The 24,207-nt window shown below is 37.6% G+C and overlaps 1 protein-coding gene across 1 annotated transcript in view; it reads right to left on the bottom strand.

Annotated features, from left to right (window-relative positions):
• Positions 1 to 24,207, bottom strand: part of LOC306852037 (kinesin-like protein KIF19) — a 40,604-nt gene that overhangs the window by 9,873 nt on the left and 6,524 nt on the right. The window contains exons 3-12 of the mRNA XM_079388630.1: positions 8,398 to 8,508; positions 8,131 to 8,218; positions 6,531 to 6,667; positions 4,194 to 4,319; positions 3,488 to 3,682; positions 2,606 to 2,752; positions 2,393 to 2,515; positions 2,027 to 2,183; positions 1,197 to 1,371; positions 835 to 1,033 (exon numbers count right to left, since the gene is read on the bottom strand). Of these exons, the coding sequence (XP_079244756.1) occupies positions 835 to 1,033; positions 1,197 to 1,371; positions 2,027 to 2,183; positions 2,393 to 2,515; positions 2,606 to 2,752; positions 3,488 to 3,682; positions 4,194 to 4,319; positions 6,531 to 6,667; positions 8,131 to 8,218; positions 8,398 to 8,508 (1,458 nt within the window). The remainder of the gene's footprint in view (positions 1 to 834; positions 1,034 to 1,196; positions 1,372 to 2,026; positions 2,184 to 2,392; positions 2,516 to 2,605; positions 2,753 to 3,487; positions 3,683 to 4,193; positions 4,320 to 6,530; positions 6,668 to 8,130; positions 8,219 to 8,397; positions 8,509 to 24,207) is intronic.

Genomic DNA, 24,207 nt, shown 5'->3' with positions numbered 1-24,207 from the left:
TGTTTTTCAGCTGCAGGGACAGGACGGCTGGTGGCAATCGAGGGAAAGATGAATGCGGCCAAGTACAGGGATATCCTGGAAGAAAACCTTCTCCAGAGTGCTCAGGACCTCAGACTGGGCCGAAGGTTTATCTTCCAACAAGACAATGACCCTAAGCACACAGCTAAAATAATGAAGGAGTGGCTTCACAACAACTCCGTGACTGTTCTTGAATGGCCCAGCCAGAGCCCTGACTTAATTGAGCATCTCCGGAGAGACCTAAAAATGGCTGTCCACCAACGTTTACCATCCAACCTGACAGAACTGAAGAGGATCTGCAAGGAGGAATGGCAGAGGATCCCCAAATCCAGGTGTGAAAAACTTGTTGCATCTTTCCCAAAAAGACTCATGGCTGTATTAGATCAAAAGGGTGCTTCTACTAAATACTGAGCAAAGGGTCTGAATACTTAGGACCATGTGATATTTCAGTTTTTCTTTTTTAATAAATCTGCAAAAATGTCAACAATTCTGTGTTTTTCTGTCAATATGGGGTGCTGTGTGTACATTAATGAGGAAAAAAATGAACTTAAATGATTTTAGCAAATGGCTGCAATATAACAAAGAGTGAAAAATTTAAGGGGGTCTGAATACTTTCCGTACCCACTGTATTAAGGTAGTATGCACTGCCTATGCAGAGTGTTCCAAATGAATAAGTTATTATAACAAATTCACTGAAATGAACCAGTTAAACCAACTGATTCACTAAAAGGAATCAGACATAAATGTTAAACTCAACGCAGCACTGTGAGATTTTGAGGTGTTGTTCCACCCTCTAGTGGCTAATAACAACATTACCTTCTGTTTTTGTATTTTCTTCTGCTCAGCCATGAGCGTGACAAGGTTCTCTCTGGCAATGGCCACCTCTTGTGTCTCTGTGCTGTCAGGCAAAGATTCTGGTGAGTCTGAGTCTTTTTCACTTTCATCCTTATTAAAACTCTCCTTCCTCCTCTCGCCCTGCCACTTCTTTCTTCTCCTGAAGCGTTCTTGCTCCCAGCTTGATAGAGACAGATAATATTTCAACGACCAAAAGTTTCAAATAAAATAATTCACAAAAGAAGTTTGTTCAGTCTTCTGACTAAAGTGTCCAAATAGCTTGAGGGCAATGTGTGTATTTAGCTGTAATCTTGTTTTGGTTTGTGTGCAGAATGAAGACTCACTCTGCGATTGTCAGCAGGTGTTTGGATGTGTCTATCTGGATTTCCATGTTGCTGTTGTCCAGCTCCATAAGATGCCTCCTGATGTCCATCTGCTGTCTAAATGCATCGATCAGATGCTCCCGCAGTTGGTCCATCTCAGCCCGGCTCTGCTGAGAAGAGTGAGCCTGCACCTCCGCTAGAGGCAAACACAAAACAAAACATGTTATGACACACTTTTGAGTGAGAATAGAACAGAAATACAATAGAAATATAATATAAAACAATCTAAGCAGAAAATTATCTATTAGTGATATTTAGAAGATAATCTAATGAAAAAAATATAGTCAATAATATATTAAATAAATATTAAACATTCATAATATAATAGAACAAAATCAATTAAAATGATGTTCTAATCAAACAGAAGAAGACCAGGATAAAACAGAACATAATTGAATCAATTAGAAAATAACCTGATCAAACAGAAAATAATTAATTAGAATATAATAGAACAGAATAATTTAGAAAATAATCTAGTCAAATAGAAAATAATCTGCTAGATTTAAATAGAACAGAATCATTTTGAAACTAATACAATCTAACAGATAATAATCTAATCAAGGAAAAAATATCTATTAGAATTAAATAGACCAGAGTAGAGTAGAATAGAATTCAAAATAAAATTGAGGTGATATCAATGGTCAAACCAAACATAAAACAACCTATTAGAATAGAACAGAATGGAATAAAACAACAGAATAGAACAGAACAATAAAGAATAGAATAGAATAGAATAATCAAGGTGGTTTCAATGGTATATCTCACTTCACTTCTTACAGATGGGATGTTACCTTGAACATGGCGGATGTCTGTTCTGTCCGGGTTGAGCTGTCTGCTGGCCTGGTCTGCTATCTTTTTCTTCAGCCGCTGAATCTCGCTGCGCAGGTCAGAGATGATGCTGGTGTACTGGGCGATGTGATAGGACACATTCAACAGGTTTCTCTTTACCTGCACAGGAAGAATAACAGCACACAGAGTGATAAGACATAACAGTTAAAAAACTCTTCACCAAACAGTTATATTGAGAAACGGCATTACAAAGTGTATAACAAAAATAATCTTACTGACAAAGAAAAGAAAATCTTACTGACCCAAACTTTTGAATGGTAATAATGGGTTACTAGGTTATCCATTGTTTTATCATGTGTTAAACTAACCCGTGTGCGGATGCTTTTGGCACGGTCGGCATAAGTCATGGTATTCCGTGAATCCTCAAAGGCCAGAGATGCAGGGCTTATATGAGCAATCATCACCGTCCGACTATTTCCTCCCAGAGAATCCTGCAGGCATGAGAAAACCCAGTAAAACAACCTCAATCAAGAAATATATCCCAAAAGCCTCTCTGTTCATTTAGAGTCACTTCGCTGTACCTTGAGCAATCGCGTGAGCTTGCTGTCTCTGTAGTTGACATATTTGTTGCCATTCTTTTCACTCAAAGCATTGATGCAGTTCCCCAGTGCGAGCAAAGAGCGGTTGATATGAGCACCCTCTTTTAACCTCTGACCCCTGTTCTGTGTCTGAAAGCAGAAACGGTAGTTATTGCACCAAGTTTTTAAACTGTCAGTCTACATGCAGTTTAGGAAGTCTGTAAAAGCTTCCAGCAGGAGGGGGCGCTCTTGTACATTTCATTTTCTGAATAGTTGTGCAACAGGCTTGTCTTCCTCATCAATGGAGAACAAACAAGCACTCATGTTTCTGAGAAACAATACCCCATAACCAGAAACAACGTGATCTGCTTTTGTGCCCGTCACATGCATGTTTAAACCCACAGGGTGCCTGAGTGGTTAACATTTTTAACTTTCCAAGGCAAATACAAGGCACGCTCTAAATGCGTTCTCTCATATCTTCCCATCTCATGGAGCGAGTGGAAATTACACTTTAAAATTAAACATGATTCACACGTCCTTCATCAAAATCACCTGATTGGATCTGTAGATGTGTTGCATCATAATGGATGTAATAACCAACAAATATATTAATTTTAGATGGCTTCATTTTCCCTCCAAGTTTATCACTAATAGTTAAATCACTCTTGGAATTGTTCCCTCGTCACTGGCTGATATATGATTCTGAATATATCTGGCGCCAACTGTGCCAGCTTTTTTGTAAAAAAAGAAAGGTTGATAGCCTTATATTAATGATTACCAACTTTATAGACGTATGTTTGAGCTCACCCACTGTGCTTTTATGTTCTAAGTAAACTAACAGAAGAACAGACCGTTTTATTTCACACCTACTCTTACACATCATACCTGTGAAGCCCGTTCAGACCCTGCCAGATCGATCATGAAGAGACGTGCAAATCGCACTTCCTGCAGGATGTCTCGACATCGGCTCTGTTGCCGTACGGCCACCTGCAGCACAGCGTGAGAGCGAGAAGACGTCTGATTGGCTGCTGTCGGCTCTTGCGTTCTCTGCTTGTTTCCTTTCATTAACAACTCCATGATCTGTGAGGGAGAGCGAGAACAGAGAAAAAAACTCAACATCCAGCTACACACTACCATTCAAAAGTCAGAGGTTGACAGGATTTTTTTACTTCTTTTTTTTTTTTTTAAATAAGTCTCTTATGCTCACATAACAGCATTTATTTGATCAAAAACACAGTAAGACATCAATGTGAAATACTATTTTTGGTGCTTAAATATTTTTTATCATCAATGTTGAACAATTGTCCTGCTTAATATTTTTGTGGAAACTGTGATACATTTTTTCAAAAAAATTTTAATCAATAAAAAGCATTTATTTTGAAACAGAATTTTTTTGTGATATAAAAAAATAGTCACAATTACATGCATCCTTGCTGAATAAGGGTTTCACTATTAAATAGTTATTTAAATATGCACCACTATTGTTGTTTTTAAGTATCATAGAATTAACATGAACTACTGTAACAGTTACAGTACTGTATTTTCTTTAATAACAAAGTAACATGCTGTCAGAATAATGTGTCTAACTGACCTCTCGTGCATTAATGGTGGAGACCTCTGTTATTCCTGCAACCTGTATTTCTCCCTTTGAATCCTCTCTCAGGTCCAGAAACCCTGATGATGGATTCAGCAAGTCTCTTATCATCTCATTATAGATCTGAAACAAAAGAATTAAACAGATTAAAGATCGTGCTCAGATTTCAAGATTACATCAGTTTATGCATTTGACATTTACATTCATGCATCTGACAGACAGATGCTTTTTTCTGAGGTGACTTGCAGAGCACAATCTGTGACCTTTCCATTACTAGTAGCATGCTCTACCAGCTGAGCACATGCTGTAATTTGTAAAATATGAAAGGAACTATTGACACCAGACCACTGAATTATTGAACATTTAGTGCACACTATAGCTTTGACACATTAACATTATATCTGAAGTATTCACCTCGCAACACTTTTCAAATTTTCACATCCAAAATACTCGTTTGTTGAACTATCGATTGTAGCACTAATAAATTAATTACATACAGTAATCAACACCTGTTTCAACCAATCAAAATCCAGAATCTATGGTACAAACTGTCATATACAGTATTTTTAGGAAGAGACGAATGTCGGATTTAATATTTTAGAGTATTTCAATAAGCTTCATTCAACCCGGTTTAGAACAAGGCCACATCCTGAGCACCACCTGTGGTCACCTCAAAACTCTCTCAACTCTCAAAAGTCGTCCCAAACGTAATATTTCATCACTGTCAGTGAGGTTACTGTGATCTGCCATAAGCATGTGATAATTTTAGGGTGACGTTGATGGTATGAAAAGAATCCATTGACAGAGAAAGAGTAGAAGAACTGCTAAAGATATAGATGGACGGAAAGAGAAAAAAAGATACAGGATAAACCGGGAGGTCTGAACCTAAACCACAGAAGCTGAGAATAAAAACGCTTTCTCTCCAGGGAAGCGTTCCCTTGAGCATTTGGACAGCCCAATGTAAACAGCAGTCTTAATGTGAAGGTGTAAGAAAAGCAGAGGACAGGAGAGCATTGTGCTCTTTACTGAAGTTTGCTCTTTCTGTGTGTGGACGGAGTGGATTACTCATAGGTCTGCACATCCCAAACACCCCTTTAATCTAAAGAAGTCAAACAAATCTGTGTGTTTATGTGTGTACATAAGACATACTAAGTGTGCATGCTAGTGAGTGCACACAGGATTATAAAAAAAAAAAAAAAAAAAATTCTATATAGATATACAAACAGATTTAGTATTATTAACAATTATTAATATATGCTTATATAATTAAAATATATGGTTCAAGTACATACTGGGTTATAGAACACTGTACGATACTGCAGCACTGTCACCATTGTAAAGGAGAAACAACACATTGTCAAACATCAGTCACTACAGAAATACTGCTGAACAGAATTTGACAAAATGGGCACCACCGAGACATGTCGAGAAAAGAATGTGAGACAGAGAGAAAGAGAAAAAAAGACCCGGAGAGAATTGAAGTGGTGCTGCTGTCAGCTCACACATGTGATCTCAAATGCACACGCATCAGCTGTCAAAAACAGTTTGAAGGATAAACTGGAGCCCTGGAGACAAAATGTGAAAAAAATCCCATAGACTTATACTGAAAGAGGTACCCAATCCATATTTAGAGAACAGAATATCATATAGACTTAAGAGTAAACCTATTTGAAAAAACATCACCTTGCAACACAGTTTTAGTATCATAGATATATTATAGTTTTTATTACTATTTTTAAATTAGTCTTTATTTTTAGATTTTCTGTTTTCATTTTAGTTTAATTTTGTAGTTTGTCATTTTATTACATAATATAATTTAATTTAATGGGTAATATTAGGCCTTTTTTGCCAGTCAGCAGCCATTTTTCTTTTAAGATGCAAGGCTGTGTTATTTGGCCAGTCACATAAAAGCATAGGGATCTGTTTCTAGCAGTAGGGGATCAGGGAAGCATGTATTTGTTTTGAGTTAACTTTGGACAAGTCCATCACTCAGTGGGGAAACAAGCTTTCTAGTATCAATACAACATCACCGTAATCAGATATGCTGATATAGTCGCTAAGCCGACAAGATTACCCCTTCCTCATGCAAACAGAGCTGATAAACAGACGTGCTATCGGCCGCTCGGCACGGGCCTGATGATTATCTTATCACATAACACTTAAGCTGTTACCCTTTTTTTTTTAAATGGTTTAAAACTAAATGAGGGCAGTTGAATTTACTATGTGCATTTATTTAGAGCAATAGGGTGACAGTATCTTTAAAAGTTCTATATCAAATCTCGAAGTGATAAGAGGCTGCTAAAATCCTATTCAGCAACCAAATGAAGCTCTCACCTCCAAGTAGGACATTGAGACGCTGTACTGCATGTCATCACTGGTTTCTTCGATGGCTTTGAATAGGTCATTTAATGTGCGAACGTAGATACCAGGTTCTCTGTCTGTTCCCAGCATAGTGTAAGTCTTCCCACAACCTGTAGACACACACATCTGCTTATTAGGATCACAATTTAACCTTGTTTTATTGCCTGACATCATACAACATCAAAAAAATAAATAAAATAAAAATAATAAATAAATAAAATTAATACAAATAAATAAATAAAAATAAAATATAAAATAAAATACAATAAAATAAAATACATTTTAATAAAATAAAAAAATCCTTAAACATCAAACATTTTAATTTATTATTTACATTTTATTTGTTGGATCATTCCTGCTACCTGTGATTCAGAACTGGCTTATCACTACCTATTTTCATAAATGTAAATAATTGTAGCTAATTAGCATCTGTTCATCAGCATGGCATAAACGGAAGGCACAGGTGAGAGGTGAGTCACAGTGAGTGATACATTATGTTTACAGGTGGCTTTTATCCCTGTCAAGCTGAGCACAGATCTAAGCTTTATATAGCCACGGCCACAGACAGGAACAGTCAGTAAGAGTCACTCTGAGGACAGATTAGAGCACGCGAGAACACGGGAGCCACACAGACATCTGCTTTCCAGGAATGAACTTTTAATCAATTCAAAGCAGCATAAAAACAGGTCTTTAATTAAGGTATTTATTTCTTAGATTAAATATTACCAAATAATGACAGCTGGAATTTTGTGAGCTAGGCTAATATATGAAATATTTAAGTCATATTTCGACATCTTCATTGCACTGTGTGCTTTGTGTGTGTGTGTGTGTGTGTGTGTAATCAGTGTAAGTGACTTTGTTGACTGAACCTGTTCCGTAAACAGGAAGACATTAGATCAGGTTGATGAGGCTTATCCATGTGCCCTAGTAGTGCCCAGTTTGTCTGTGATTTTTACTACTTTGGACATATGGCCACTGCTTTTGGCATTTAAATGTAAGAACATATATACATATACAAGTTTGTATATGTATATATGATTTTTTTTTTTATTAACCAGACCTGATGCGGGCCAATTAGGATCTACAAAGTCATATTTACAAAGCGAACAGAACAATGTGTTTATGCCATTGCTGTAGTTTTGCATAATATGTAAATACACTTTACTGACATTAAAAACCTGCTGATTTGATTTTCTCTCACACAGCTTAAATGATTATTTGTTTGCATTATATGCACCAATATAACAATAAATGGAGATCTATCTATCTATCTGGTGAACTTCCCTCAACATATTTGAGTACACAAATGAGTTTGAACCGATTCATAGAAAATAATCTAATCAGTTTACTAGCTTGTCATTAAAGTTTAAATCAAAGACACTATTAAAAGACTGTAATAAAATTATCAAGATATAACACAATTGCAAAATCATCAAAAAAAAAACGGGGCTGTATTACAATTCTTAAGATTTTAAAAAGTGTTATCGCTTTAATGAAATTACCATGGTTAAAAACATATAATGAAAAATCTATATATTGCCCAGCCCTTGGAATGAATAATGTGTGTACTGACCTGTGGGTCCGTAGGCAAAAACAGTGGCATTGTACCCTGATATGAGACCTTCAATCAAGCCTTTAGTCGTGGATCTGTACACCTCGTCCTAAGGAAAGGACACACAAACATGTTTAATTGCAACCTTTGTGTGTATTTTTATCTTTCATTCAACCACATAGTAAACACAAATGAGCATAAATAATTGCATAAATGTGATCTCTTTGAAAAGCATGTTAACTTTTGTATATACATGTGCTTCACAGGCACAAACACAAATGGGCTTGCCTGCGTGGCTGAATAATCGAAGGCCACATCAAACATATAAGTCTTCTCTCTGGATCGATGAGCTCGAAGAATATCATCTGGATCCTCCATGGGGTCCATCAACACCACCATCTGAAAAAGAGGGAAAGAAAAACATGAATCGGAGTACACCTGGTTACATCTTATTATAGTTTTTATATCCACTGCATTCATGCGCAGAGTGCATATCAAAACCATTCTAGCCTTTTACTCGCTACCTGACAACACACTTTACTGGTAATCACAGCTAGCTATCAGCTAACATTAACTACAAAGGCCATTTACTTCAGTTACAGTCATACAGAGTGTCGAAACAGCACCTCTAAATAGAAATTTCATAATGGATCCACATGAAAGATGCGGCTAGTGTGGTTTAAAAGTAAAAGGTGAGTGCGTCATGATGGATGACATCAAGCCTAATTTACTTTCTATTTTTACATCTACATTTTGGAAAATGTTCCTGATGGCAGTCATTTAAGGAGCCCATGGGAGGCTTTGATGGCTCCAACTGTAACCGTGATGCTTAATCTGGTTATATCAAGAGCACCGCTCGTTCTGAAGGGCCTCAGGATTCAGAGCCAATGTTCGAGTTAGTCAGGGCTCGCGAAAACACACCCAAATCGTTTGATGACCCATTCAAACACAAACCCCAGCTTTCTCTTTGAAGCCTCTCAATTGAAATGCAGCAGAGGAGATCTGACTTTTAAAAGAGGCCAATTATAACGGCGCACAATGCAAACATACAGACGTTCTTTGCAAACAGAGGAAGAGAAAAGACTGGGTGAGGAAATGAATGACAGATAGGTGGAGACAAGGTGAAAAGGACATGCCTCATTGCATTTGTCCAAGGGAATGGACAAAATATTAATGCACTGTTATATATTTATGTATTGTGTTATGCTTATTACAAGAGATACACCACTGTTCAAAAGTTTGCAGTCAGTAAATCCCTTTTTGAATGAAATTAATAGTTTTATTCAACAAGGATGCAATAAATTGATTAAAAGGTGGTAAATGGTAAAGACATTTACAAAGTTATAAAAGATTTATAAATGCAGCCTTGCCGAGCTTAAGAGATTTCTTTCAAAAAGCATGAAAATGTATGATACAACAGTTGACATTGTAAACCTGTTTATCTCATTTAAGGAAGCATCTTCCAAGAATATCAATGCACATGAGTCAGATGTGTCTCATGCACGTGTGTGGTTGTTTGTGAGGGGTTTATTTACAGTAAGTGCAGTTTTCGTGTTCTAAACCATATGGTGCATGAGTTTATGTTATCTCACCATTCACACAGTGACAGCTGAAGAGTGGCAGTTTGGCTAGTCCTAATGTTCTTAAGACACAAGTGGCAGTATAGTTTACGTGGCACGAGAGAATGACGCACTGTAATTAGTACTGGGTCACTGATCAGGTTCCACTCACCTGAAATGGTCCCTGCTCTTGAAGGCCAATACTGTACACATATTGTATGTTCTTGTATAATGCCAATGTTGGACAGAGGGTCCAATAGAGTGGAAGCATGAATGGTCTGACCATGACTGTGCTACCAACTTTAATAAAATAATCACAAGTTTAATAAAGGAAAATAAAAACTTCTCATACTAACACTATAATACTATAATGTAAAAAAAAAAAAAAAAAAAAAAAAATATAATAATAAAAATATAATAATAATAATAATAATAATAATAATAATAATAATAATATATATATATATATATATATATGCATACACACTTTATATGCTTCGTATTATATGGGGTCAGTAAGATTTTTTAAAATGTTTTTGAAAGAAGTATTATGCTCAAAAATGCTCAATTTTCACCAGCCATTACTTCAGTCTTTCGTGTCACATGATCCTTCAGAATTTATTCTAATATGCTGATTTGATGCTGATATTTACAGAAACAAACACACACAAAAAATGACACATAACTGCATTTTTAAACATGTTCTGTGCAATGAAGTAAAGGCTTAAATGAATATAGTTTGTGTTGTCCCACACACATGGACTTGACTGACACACTCTGCACAGCTGATAGAATATCATTCTCTGCAAGCTGGGTGGGCAGTGATGTGATTGACCTCATGGATAGAAGACGTGTTCTCCAGGGGTAAATAAAAATCCACACTTTCTCTTCACCAGATATAGTTAGTCCCTCAGACATGATCAGATTAAACCTAACAGGCATATCACATGCATTGTACGGTAAAAGGACTTTCATCTTCCACTGGTCTTTTAATAATTTTCTTGCAAGAGCCCCTGGGTATAGGTTTAATCATAGCTGTGCAAATAAACCATGTGACAATCAATGTACCTTAAGGACCAATGGGAAGGACAAGCTACTATCAGTGTCCTGTCCAAAAGACGTTCGATTGCTGCTAAGCAACTATTCCATTAAGAGATAAAAGACAGTTAACGGGAAAGTACATGTAATGAGATCACAGGCTAACGACTGTACAATATCCTGCACAAGAAGTATATGAAATCTCAGGTAGCTGGAATTTACTTGAGGAAATGTTTTTCATACATTTCATGCATCCATATAGCTGTGTAGGGCTTTTTTGTTTGTTTGTTTATTTATGAAAACATTTGGGGGAAAAAAGAAACCAATATTCAAATGTATGGATCAAAAATCAGAAAAATCTGAACATTAGCTTGCAGTGAAAAAAAAATTCTGATATTTATACCTGACCAAACCAAACCACAACAAAACAAAAATAACAGCAAAGCAAAACAATAACTTAGCATCCATCTAGACTTCCAGAAGAGATCTCAACAATTTTTTAAATGAATTTTACATCTAAAACATCTAAATCATAATTCATAACACAGCTAAATCTCCTAAATAAATAAAAAGCAACCTCAGGGAATTAAAATTTGGAACATTTTATCTTAAATAATCTGTTCGAAACATAGCAATGCTGGCCAATGTTGGCAATAACACAAGCCTGTCTGTGACCAATGAGAATCAATGGTCAACCATCTGAAACCAGCTGTTTCTAAAGTCTCTCCTCTCAAACTCACTGCCACAAAGGAGAGAGCAAAAGAGGCCCCATTAAAGGGCTGCAGGTTATTCGGGAAAGCCATCTTTGGTTTCCACCTGCATAAAACGACAGAGGGCATTCACCTGGCCAGACGCTAACTGCTCCACTAGTCCACTGACTAATTCATACATTCATAAAGATGACATGAGAACTCAAAGAGCCTTTAGGCATCATTACACTACACAATACTTTATGAAATGGCAATCAAATGACACTCCAGTTTCGTTGAGAAGGCAGCAGTGGCAAATTTAACCATGCTAACACACATATCTGCAACATATGAGTCAGTGCACAAAAACAAAACGAGCCATGCGTGAATAAAGGGTGCTAAAATTAAAAGCGGAGCATGGTCGTGAAATATTAAATGGCGTCAAAGATCAGCCAGGGTCTGCGCAACAGCCTGCTAATGCACCGACATGAAATCAATTAGCAATATGGTGTTATTTAAATAAGCACAAAGAATGGCACAGCCGTTGGGGGCGACAGTCCAAGTCATTCAGGCGGATGGAGTTACCAATTAACCCGCGGGGTGAAGATTAGCAGCAAAGGGAGGTGAATATTGGGATCTATCCAGCTTATTAAAAAACAGCAGTGGTCATGATGCATCAGAAAGGACAGGTTGTGTCGGCACCTGCAGAATGGACTCACTGAACTATTGTGACTCCATAACCAAAAAAATCAAAAACCAAAAATAATTAAGAGATCAGATGCACTCCAGAAAAAAGAAGAAGAGAATTATGTAAGGAAGTATCTTTCAAAGTGTGAGGCTTTCGTTAACAATTTTTTTCTGTTCTGAAAAAAAAAATGCTTCCTTACCATTATTCCTTATTATTATTTATAGTTTGATAAAATACATTATTATAAATATCATTTTAACTCTTTAAAGCTAATAAAAAAATAGACCAAAAACAGGTTAAAAACCATGAGGAAAAATGATAAAATGAAGTAAAATATTCAGGAAAGAAAAAACATGAATAAATAATAAATTAGTAATAAATAATAAAGAAATCAATATAAATAAATACATTTGATATAAAATAAATAAAATAAAATAATAACGTAAAATAATTTCAAGTATAATAAAATTATATTTTGATGCCATGGGCTGAAAAAATTACAGTAAATAAGCTGCTATGGTGTTGTGGGTAATGCTAGTAGTTTTGATCAACTATATTTAAAATGCTATCTGGTCTCATGGCATAAACGTACATGGGGACACGTTTTAGCGAGACGCGAAATACATACCAATAAGTACATATCACTACAGTTTCCAAAAGAAATGAACACTAGAGGCAGTAAAACTCAGACGAATTTTATTCCTTTTCACACAAATTTAGAGTTTCGATTAATAAAGTGTAATTTTCCCACAATTACTTGAAGAATATCATGTTATGACTTCAAAACAATATTAATATGCTGGGAGATTTGAAAACTGATGCTTTGGAACATTAGCATCAGACATATCCAGCTTCATATCTATGGGTTTTCATAGACGGTAGGTTTGAGAGGTACGGAGTACGTACTTGAGAGGTGAGGAGCTCCGGTTCGAATCCCGTGTAACTACGGTTCGACAAAACAGTTCAAATCTGCATATAAGGAAGTTCAAATAGCACGGTTGCATCAGCAAATGCGTTTTTATATCAGTTTTGCATTTGTTAACACTGTCGGGTAGGTTTAGGGTTGGGTTTGGTGTAGGGCATATTTCCAACACGATAGAGCATTCATTTTTAGCAACGGCCCCCGGATATTTGAATTCTGAACCGCTGCAATACGTACCTGAAGCAACGTAATAAAAACACAGCAATACTTACCTATATCAACGTAATAAAAACGTAACAGGGTTTACGTATTGAACCCGTGTTTTAGCGCCACTCAGTGGACATTTCTCTTTGAAACTGAGGCGAAACGTGCAGTAAGGTACGTAAAACAGTGCGGTCTCGCTAAACAGTGCCCCCAGGTACTTTTATGCCATGAGACCAAGTTGTTAAAATGCTACAAAATGCAGCGGATTTCTGTCATTGTAAAGCACAGTGTGTAATTTGTGTGCCATTATTTCCCAATGACTCTTCTCACCTTTCATTATTCCCACAAACAGATACTTTCACCCCAAACTCACATCATTTGTTGAGGCAAAATTGCATTTTTTCCTTGCAAAAAAAAAAAAAAAAAAAAAGCAGAGCCGAGTTTTGGTGCTGATCTGCACACATGCACAACCACACGACTTGAAATGTTTTTGACTCAGTTTAGACTGAGCAGGATACACCCTAGAGAGAACAGATTGAGCCTCTTAATGGGGGAAGTCGTGGCCTAATGGTTAGAGAGTCGGACTTGTAATCGAAAGGTTGCGGGTTCGAGTCCCCGGCCGGCAGGGATTGTAGGTGGGGGGAGGGAATGTCCAGCGCTCTCTCCACCCTCAATACCACGACTGAGGTGCCCTTGAGCAAGGCACCGAACCCCCAATTGCTCCCCGGGTGCTGCAGCATGGCTGCCCACTGCTCCGGGTGTGTGTTCACGGTGTGTGTGTGTGTGTGTGCATTTGTTCACTACTCACTGCTGTGTGTGTGCACTTGGATGGGTTAAACGCAGAGCACCAATTTCGAGTATGGGTCACCATACTTGACAATACGTCACGACTTAATGAATAAAACTTTACTCTATCCATCAGGTAAACAGAGGAAGAGAGAAAAACAAGGCATGAAAATGAAAGAGAGAGATGAGATACTGAGCGGTTACATGAAGCCAGTGATGAGGACACAGATATGAGGAGGTGTCAGATTGACCCACAATTATGCAACAACTTGACAGAGGCAAACAGAGTGATACGATCTGTTCATATTACTGATCCAGGCATTGTGATGTGTGTAAACTCAGCCATGCTTTATCATAAGAGAGTTTGGTTCTCTAAGGCATCACCTATGAGTCACTGATAAAGCTGTGATGTAACATGGGCCATACGATGCTACCCTGGGAAATAAAACCCTTAGCAGCAAATCCACTGAAGTCAGCCTGCCACGAGCAGCTCAAGGGATATGAAACCACCAGCCTGGCACTACTGAAACATGCACACGAGAAATGAAAACATTATTCCTATGATGTGGAAATGACAGTGAAAGCAGACGTGCGTAGAATCCAAGGATCATTTAATTGTTCACACTGCACACAAAGCTAAAATTGCTGATTTGTTGATAAAGATGTCTAGGATTAAAAAATATCTATACATTACATTTATTTGGGACCTAGGAATTTATTTTTATTTTGTTTTATTGTGCGAACTATTGAATTGTTTGAACATACTATATATAAAATTCTAGAAAATGTATATTCTTTTATAATGTATGTATACTGTATAATGTATATATTTATACATACATGTATAATATATGTTAATATTTTTGAATATATTGTGGGCCACTATATTTACATTTACATTTATTAATTTAGCTGACGCTTTTATCCAAAGCGACTTACAATTGCTATATATGTCAGAGGTCGCACGCCTCTGGAGCAACTAGGGGTTAAGTGTCTTGCTCAGGGACACATTGGTGTCTCACCGTGGATTCGAACCCGGGTCTCTCACACCAAAGGCATGTGTCTTATCCACTGCGCCATCACCACCCATATGGGCAAAGAGCAGACAAAAATTGGTGAAAAATGACCTTTGAGTCACATATGGCAAGTGAGTCAGGCTTTAAGATGAGATGTCAGCCATCTGAGATGCTGAAGATCAGTGGACAGATGTTTATCTTTATGTGTCTCGCCATCATGTGGAGGTTATTGTTCGCTTGTGAATCCATGGAGATGCATGTGTGTGTGCAAGCTGAGGATAAAGTATGCATGAATGCAGGTGTGTTTGCGCTGACATCTATGTGTGCATCTCTTCCAGATACTATGTCCCCTCCCTTAATTGTGTGACATGCTAGTTGTCATGGTTACAGAGAAGCGGGTGTGGACCGACTCAGACACCTGTTGCTATTAGTCTGATGGAGAATGGTGATGAGAGGGGGCAGCTGTAGCTCTAGAGGGGCTTCACTGGGGGAAGACACACACACACACACACACACAGGAAGGGTTGTAACTCCCTGTAACACTGTCACACACACACTGCAAGCAATATATCATTGATGGCTATTCTGCTCCAATGGTTAGGGTTAGAGGAAAAAATAGACACTTAATCATAGCAAGAAGAGCAGAAAGGAGGGAAGAGAAGAGCAGAAGAGATGCATTTGTTACTAAACACAAAGATGCACAAAGTGCATCTTCTGTCTCGTCCCATTCAATCTCTATTAAAACCTTGAGATGAATAGATCATACAAACATTTAAATTACCATTATATACTATTAATATACTATTATTTATTGCTGAATCACAAAAACAAATTCACATTTTAAAACATTTTTATCATTATACAAGTTAAAAACCATTGTACTGCTTGATATTTTTGTGGAAAATGCGATACATTATTTTTCAGAATTCTTTGATGATTAGAAAGCTCAAAAGAACAGCATTTATTTGAAATAGAAATGTTTCACAACATTATAAATGTATTTTGCGGTCACTTTTGATTAATTTAATGCATTCTTGCTCAATAAAAGTATTAATTAATTTCTTTAAAAAAAAAAAATCTTACTAACCACAAACTTAAATCTGTTCAATTTAAATCTGTTCCTTACATAAACTATCATATGACTTCAGAAGACTCTTGAATATAGCACACAAGTTGGACAATTATAGTACTAAAAAAGAAGACACCGACTTGACATTGTTAAATATTTCTCGGTTCGTGTTCCACAGAATAAAGTCAAATGAGTTTGAAAAAAACAACAAATAACAGAATTCTCACTTTTAGGACTAAAGCCCGAGACACTGCATAATAATCGGCTGTCCCAGACGAAAGATTGGCATCGATTTCTGATTCGCCACGATTGTTTCACGATGCCAATCTTTCGTCTGGGACAGCTGAAAATCGTGCAGTGTGTCTCGGGCTTAAAATAAGAATCATTCCTTCAATAAGAAGATCCTGCTAGGATCTTTAGGATCTTCACGTGGCATTTAACACACACACACACATATAGACAAACGTGTCAAATTTCCTTCACACCTTTAATGACCCTTAATGAGTTTGGTCACAGCAGCTGCAGGTGTGATGCCACATTATATTAGGCAGATCAGTTTCACACTTCAACATATGACACATCACTGTCCTCGCCAATAAGTCAAAGGTGGAGGGAAATCTACTTTCTGGAGATATGAAAATTACACAAGACAAATGAACATTTCTTAAATAACAATAAAATAAAATAAACAAATTATTTAAATAAAATAACATAAAATAAAAAGTTATCAGTGTGATGAATGAAGGTATGGTTGACCTTTCCATAGTTGACATGAACCTTTTTGTTGTCCCACAGAAGCAGAATCAATAGTTATCTCTTTAACCTTCATCAAGAAACTCCTGTGTAACAAGGCAGGCATCCATGACACCTGTCTGAACATGAGGTTTGTGCTATGGAGATAGGGCAAGCGATCCACAGAGCTGTCCACTCTGCATATGTGACATCTGCAGGCCTGACGTACAAGGCAGAGCCAAACAATAGGTCCAAACACAAACCGTGCAGCTCTGAGTCTTGAAAAGGCTGTGACCTTTGAGTGGCCCTTTCAAAGCCAAGAGCTGTGCTTTGAGAAGGTGAAAGCTATCTGATGGGCCTACCACCCCCTTCATTCCACTCTTTCATTTCATAATCCCTTCTTTCCTTCTCTGACACGGTACCCCAACAATAGTGTCTCCTCTTACAAGGGCCTTGAGTGCCTCCTCTGTTCTAGTGCTGCCAACCTGATACAAGCTACTTGGCGATGCTTGTTCCTTTACTTTTTTAACATCACCCGTCTGTATGCCACTCTGTGCTGGGCTATGCAAGGCTAAGCTAGCCGGCTGTAAACATACTTCTGCAACACTGAAGTTCTGCAACACAGTATGGAAAAAAGCAGTAGGTCAAATACGTTGGGTTGGGTGTCCAAATACTTAATTTTCAAGAAACAGTACTGAATAATATCTGAATAGTGTACTGCAATGGTGGAAAAATATGGTGGAAAACTAAGCTGGACAGCTCAAGTGCTATACTGGTACTAGGGTTGGGCTGATAGACGATGCCATCGTCCATCGCTGGTGGCTGACAGACATCATGATGTTGAGCCGACATCGTGATCCTCCCCTCACCCCCTCTTCCGCAATCCGCCACATCCCAATTCCCTGAAAGGAAATTAAGTATACTACGCAACCACTAAGGGGAAGATAAAAAAAAAAAAAAAAAAAAAAAACAACTTTCTCTCGCAATTGTATCGGGTAATCATACTGTATATAAATTGCGGGCATCATGACCTCAAATACCATAGTGCCATGATTTGTAAACTAATACATTTTGATGTTTGAATCATGTAATCAGCTCCGTATGGCTTTTCTGATGTAGTAAACTTGCTCGGTAGCTCACCAGGTACAGCACTGCACTTGAATATACTTTCACAAATCCCGTAAACCACATGCTACTATAAAGTAACTCAAATAGGCCTACTTGTAGAAGCAAGATACAGTGGCAAGCTTGCTTCGTGAAATGCATTTTGATCATTTGTCAAACGCGATAGAGCATTAACTTTTTAACACCACTTAACAGACATTTCATTTCTGATACACTGAGATACGAACAACAAACAAGTGCCACTCACTGGAAATTGCACTTTGAAAGAGTTGTGAAAATATGAAAAGAAGCTATGTGCAACATGCACGTTTTTCAGTAAGCATGGGTTAGTATTTATACTACAATCTTGCATACATATAGTATGTACTTCAAACTAAGATTCAGTGTATAAAATGACAATAATAATTTGACAGTCATAATTGTGTCTAAAGCAAGCCGATGTTAAGACAACGGCAATAACAGTGGCTGTTCCAGTAAAACACAAGGCAACTGTGTAATATTGGACTATTTATCAAAATGCAAAGGGGCTGAAATGGAGTCTTGGTTTTATGTTAGTCTTGGCTTTGGCAGTGTGGTTGCATTTGCATTGTCCTTGGCCTGAGTACGGTTTCCTGGCAACTTGGTCAAAACACTATAAAGATGGAGTCCATAACACTCTTCTAATCTCAATACCGTCTCAATATCATCAGCACTGACTCAAAAATCAAGAACATGCACTGAAGAAGTTCTTGCTCTACTTGTGCGTCAACATTTAAGTTACACACCAATCCATCAGGTCAAGGCGGAAAAACATCACCGAATAAACAGGCCCTGACATGCCTGGGAATGAGCAGGGGAGTCACCGATACAATTCGAGCAGAGATTAAACCGGAGGTAAAAACTTCCTAAACTTAATGGCCTCTGACAAACAATAAATCCTTTTTGGTACCAGAGGGATAACAGCCCAATATTTTTAGAGCCTTCAAGCCGATCTCCATTCTCACTGATGGGCTTTAAAGTTAATACAATGAAAGGAGGTTAAACACAACCGGACACGCACGTACAAGTGGCGTCCTGTATTACTGTATCTTATTTTCCTGAGATTACCTTGGCATTTATACAGCTTCACAGCTGGGATGATCGGCATCCACCCTGCGCAGAATGAGGTCAGAGGCCACTTTCAGGTCAAGACATGGAGGTCAGCATTGCACAACAAAGTGGGACATGACCGATGGCTGAGACCACATCACAGAGATTTGCACCCTGAGGTCTAGACAGTTTAAGTGTATTGTCAACAAACTTTTGTACAGAGCGCAGTAAAAGACAAAAACAACAGGCTGTACTAACACCAAAGGGACAATATTTCCACATAACACTGAACAAGTGGCAGTTAAGGAATTCAAACTTTGGAGCCTGTCAGACATTAGATAAAACTACAAAATGAGTAAAATAAGGATAATTACTACAAAACCACACTAATTACTGAGACATTTGTAAATATGACGCAGAGAGGCATAAGAGAAAGCAGTAGAGGGTTTAATTCCCAGTAAAAGCAAGAACTGATAAAACATTTTTTTTTTTTAAATGTACCTTGAATGTAATGCAAGTTGCTGCGATTAAAAGTGTTTGTTATATGCTTTAATGTAAATGTAAGTTTAGAAACCAAAGTTTTAAAAAATCTTTAAGAAAAAAGTTAGATTGATTGATATTTAATAAAGAGTATAAGATTTATTATTATTATTATTATTATTATGTGCCTAAATGGCATTCAAGCAGAGATTAAACCGGAGGTAAAAACATCAATAGCAATTGTTTAAATGGCAATTCATTAGCAAACAGAAAACTACTTGTAGATTAAATATTTCACATAGAAAAGAAACGCACTCCATAGTTGTTTGAAGTCAAAACAAAAAGAAACCTTCAGTGGGGCTTCACACTGAGCTGAAAGGGTCCAGCTGCGGTTTCTCTGGAGTCCGATCACATATAATCTGGAACGTGATGAGTTATTGTATTTGGCTGAGCAGGTACAAAATGGCTCCATCACCAGTGTTTTGTCCTGTCTGCTTGGGTCAGTATGACCTTACACGACTGTTCTTGTGAGAAACTTATCCAGAATAATATGACAAATGACATGACGCTGGCAGCAACTCTTCACAAGTCTCACTGCTGAGCATTATCTTTTCCGAGCAAAAGGACACCAAAGTATAACCTCCTCCCCAAACAGGATACCCGACCTTGACGATCACTCACATGCTCCGACCCGAGCCTCACGCACACACCTACCTTTCATTAAACAACATGCTTCCTCCCAATGGGATCCAAAGTATAAGAAAAAGCAATCTGCCTCACGCTCATTTTGGCTAACAAGTGCAAAAACACGAGACAAACGTGAGCCTCATTATGAATGAGCATGCAGGACAGCAGGAAGGTGCAGTGCAGCACAAAATAATACCAAATAACAGCCCATAATAAGCCCTCCAAGACCACAAAGAGCTTTAAAACAGCTTTATTACCTCAGATAGCAGTGACTAATACTGCTGAGTGCTCTTCTGAGAATGGAGAAGCTCAATGCAACCTGAGAGCTCCTCGTGTCCCTCTTAAACTGAGTTCCTCTATCTATCTATCTATCTATCTATCTATCTATCTATAACAGTATATCCTCCTGAGACCCCCCAAAAAAGATTTGTGAATTTAATATTTTTTCATGTCATTACATTGTTTAGATCATTAGAAAAAAATAGAAAATTAACATTTTTGAAAAATTATATTTTATTCATATTATTTTCTATGTCCTAAGTTTTTCTAAAAATAAAATGGCATGAATAGACATCAAAAAGGCAAAAAAAGTGGGATTTGTTTTTAAATCACCAATACATTTTTAGGTTCCAGGATTTTTTTATACTAAACTTTGTTTAAGGATTATTCTCAACTATGTTATAAAATATATAACAAAATGATTTGATATACCATTTTGTTTTATGCAATACGTGTGTAAAAATGTCCATAAACTGGTTTTCCCATTAAACACAGTGTATCTATACTGTATCTAATTTGCATATTAATGGGTTGCTGTTGGGACAGCATGTTGAAAAAAGAATTGTCATAATGGGAGTAATATTGGCCAGATTTTCATAATAATATCTAATATTTCATAACAAAATAGATATATAATTAATATTCCTATTCAATTTTTATGTCTCCCAAAATGTATAATAAACATGCTTTTAGTCCTGGTGTCCTCTACAGTGGACATGTATGAAATGATGTCCTGTTTCATAACAGGAATTCATATTTGAATTTGAAAACCCATAACATTTTCCTGAGATGTTGCTTTATGACAAACAATTTGAAAATTATTCAGATTTAAATGACAATTACAAAATATAATCACATTTCCATAAGGATGTAAAAATTTTCAATAAATTAAACGTAGCCATCTTTAAAGAGCTAGGAGAGGGTGTGGTCGTAGTGAAACGTCCAATCATTTAGTATCTCTATAAAGCCCTGAATGTGCTCTGTACAGGACATCCAGACTTACAACTGTGACATGTGAGGTCTCAGAGAAATTCACTGAAACAGAATACTACAGAGGCAAAAACTCCATAGCTGGGTCTCAGGAGGATATAAATAAAATGCGATACTCTGCAACTTACAGGCCGCTTAAGTCCAACTACATGATACACATGGGTCACTGATTAAAAATTGTTGATAATAAAGTTGTATGAGGTCATGTTTATGCGGTTCCACTGTCTTGGGCCTGGGATTTTAGGATCTCTAGTGTATTACAAGACCAACGACTCGTGCCCCCTCTGTTCCTTCCATTTTTTTATTACTTTTCTCTTGATTTCCCAGTTGTTCTGTTTGTCATACTTCTAACTAAACTAACTTCATGTATCTGGTCTGCTCACAGTCTCTCTCTGTGTCTGGTATTGCCAGTGCAGAGAACGAGAGCCCAGGTAGGGTTGAAGTTGAAGCTTTGCCAGACCATAGCTTGTGTAACAGGTATTGAGTGCCACAAGGGATAAGACAGATCCAGCTACATTTCACTGGCCGCCCTAAAGCAGGAGAACTGGACACAGGCCAGCGGAATAGAACATTTACGGTCAGAACAGGATGCAGATGTTTCATATCTTCACTGATGAAACACGTAATACCTACCCCTGCTGTATCTATCTTGAAAGGTTATAGTACGAGTTTGTAAGTGAATTTGAACTGAATTGGCCATACTCTGAGGAAGCTGAATTTGAATTAGAAAAACAGAAAGAGGGAATTTACTGAATTGCAATTCAACACAAGATAACGTATTATATAATCAACTGAAAATCCAATTATCAGTTCAATTGTCTATACAAATCTGTCAAAATTCTGTTATTTAATTTAAAAGGCACTCTCAATTCAGTTCTGAATGGTGCGCAATCGTGTTGTAAGGTAAACTTTTATTTGCCAGTTAATTTTGTGTTCAATACATTTTAGCCTAATGCCTGAGGTTAAACACCATCTTCATGTATCAGTATGAATCAGTGAGCTCTACATTCATTTCAGCCCAATGCATAGAGGCAGTGAGCAAGTCTCACATGCTGCTAGAGAACCCTTCAGCACACTGCAATCCTTTTAAAGCTCAAGACTTATCAACAGAGCCCACCTCACCTGATTAAGAGGGGAGGGAAGGAGAAAGAGAGAGGGAAATCAGACGGTAAGTATAGAATAAGATGGGTCTGTATACATGAGTAAAGAAGCATTTGCTAAACCACTTAAAGAAACCCCACATGTCGCCAGGAAGAGCTTTTTTAAGGTCAGACAGTCTATTAGTGCGGCATTACACATCCATTTAACTTCTCAGCTCGCACTGTAAACACTGGCATCTTTTTAAACACACTTTAGAGTGTCAACACTTCTAATAGGCCAACAACTTGGCTAATTTGGTTCATGGTTTTTACGGTTCACCTGAAAGCAAGAAATAAGCAAGTTCAATTGCTGCGTTAAATTTTTAGTATAATCAACCTGGCTCTTTTCATTCAAGTCATTTCAGCCTAAATTGTATTAGACAGATCTAAAAATTGAGTTGAACATCATATAACGTACGTTTGGTTCAATTATTTAATTTAAAAACCTATGTTGCCATGACCTATTACACATTTTGAACCATTAAATTATTCCTATAACAACCCAACCCCATGAATTAAACATTGGGGTTTCTGTCTTTTAGTCAATGTTTATTAGCTATAAGGCTCATACTCACTAGAATGAGGACGTCCCTCCCATTAATGCCTAATCACCTGCCTCTGACTAGCATTAGCAAGCACCAAATCTTCATTATGCAGTGAGAAACTGTGTTTGTCAAACGATTTCATGAGTTTGTTTGGTCTGAAAATTATAAAACTTTGACATTATAAAACTTTTTAAATCAACTTGTCATTCTTATTGTTTAAATGAAGAACATTATAAAAAGACTTTGTAATGTATAAAGATAAGAATCTTAATAAAAAGTGGAAAACTACTATATGGGCAGTAATGGCCCCCTGTATATGGCCAATGGCACTGTATTCCAGTGATGGACATTTACAGAGCAGGCCAGGGTGCGTACACCATAAAACACAAATGCAGAGTCAACCTGTAAAAGAGCGGAGTCTAACAGTTGGCATTTTCCCCAGCAGCGCTGCGCCTAAATCTTGTCTGTTGAAGGCTGGTTTTGTTTGGGGAACTATTTCTCGGCCCAGCTCTGAGCCTATTCAAACAGAACGCCTGTAAAAGACACCAAACACTACTTTGTGAGACGCTTCCCTTAGCCCTCGCTGGCCCTAAACTTATTATCCTCCCTCCAAAATAAGCCTAGAAAACAACAGCCGGGCTGTCGAGTGCAAACCTTGAGAACACTAAGAGAAAGGACCCAGGGAGCGGCGAGCGCTTTGAAAGCCCATAACCATAATTATACCGGAGATGAATATCTTTGATCCGTGTGGAGCGGTGAGGTGGCAAGAAGCGACGCCATGAGGGAGGCTCATTCTGCTAATTCGCTCTCTCCATTATTGGACTCGAGGTGAGAGCAATATGAATGTCCTCCCGGAGACATGAGGAGGAGAAAGATGGCAGAAACTGAATACAGAAGGGCCAAAGCGGTGGCTTTGTTGTGCACAATGGAGGGAATTTGCCACGTTATCAGGTACGACCCGAGCTCGGATGAATGCGGGGCTTTGTTTACCCGCCAAGGTCTTTAAAGGGAAACTCTGAGGTCTATTCTTCCTTTCACGTCTTTCCTTTCTTTGTAGAAGGAGCGGTGTCCTAACCACCTGT

The sequence above is a fragment of the Barbus barbus genome, assembly GCF_936440315.1.
Source record: "Barbus barbus genome assembly, chromosome: 32".
NCBI classification, from domain to species: domain Eukaryota; kingdom Metazoa; phylum Chordata; class Actinopteri; order Cypriniformes; family Cyprinidae; genus Barbus; species Barbus barbus.
The sequence above is the reverse complement of the archived record's forward strand: the minus strand, read 5'-3'. Positions and strand labels throughout refer to the sequence as shown.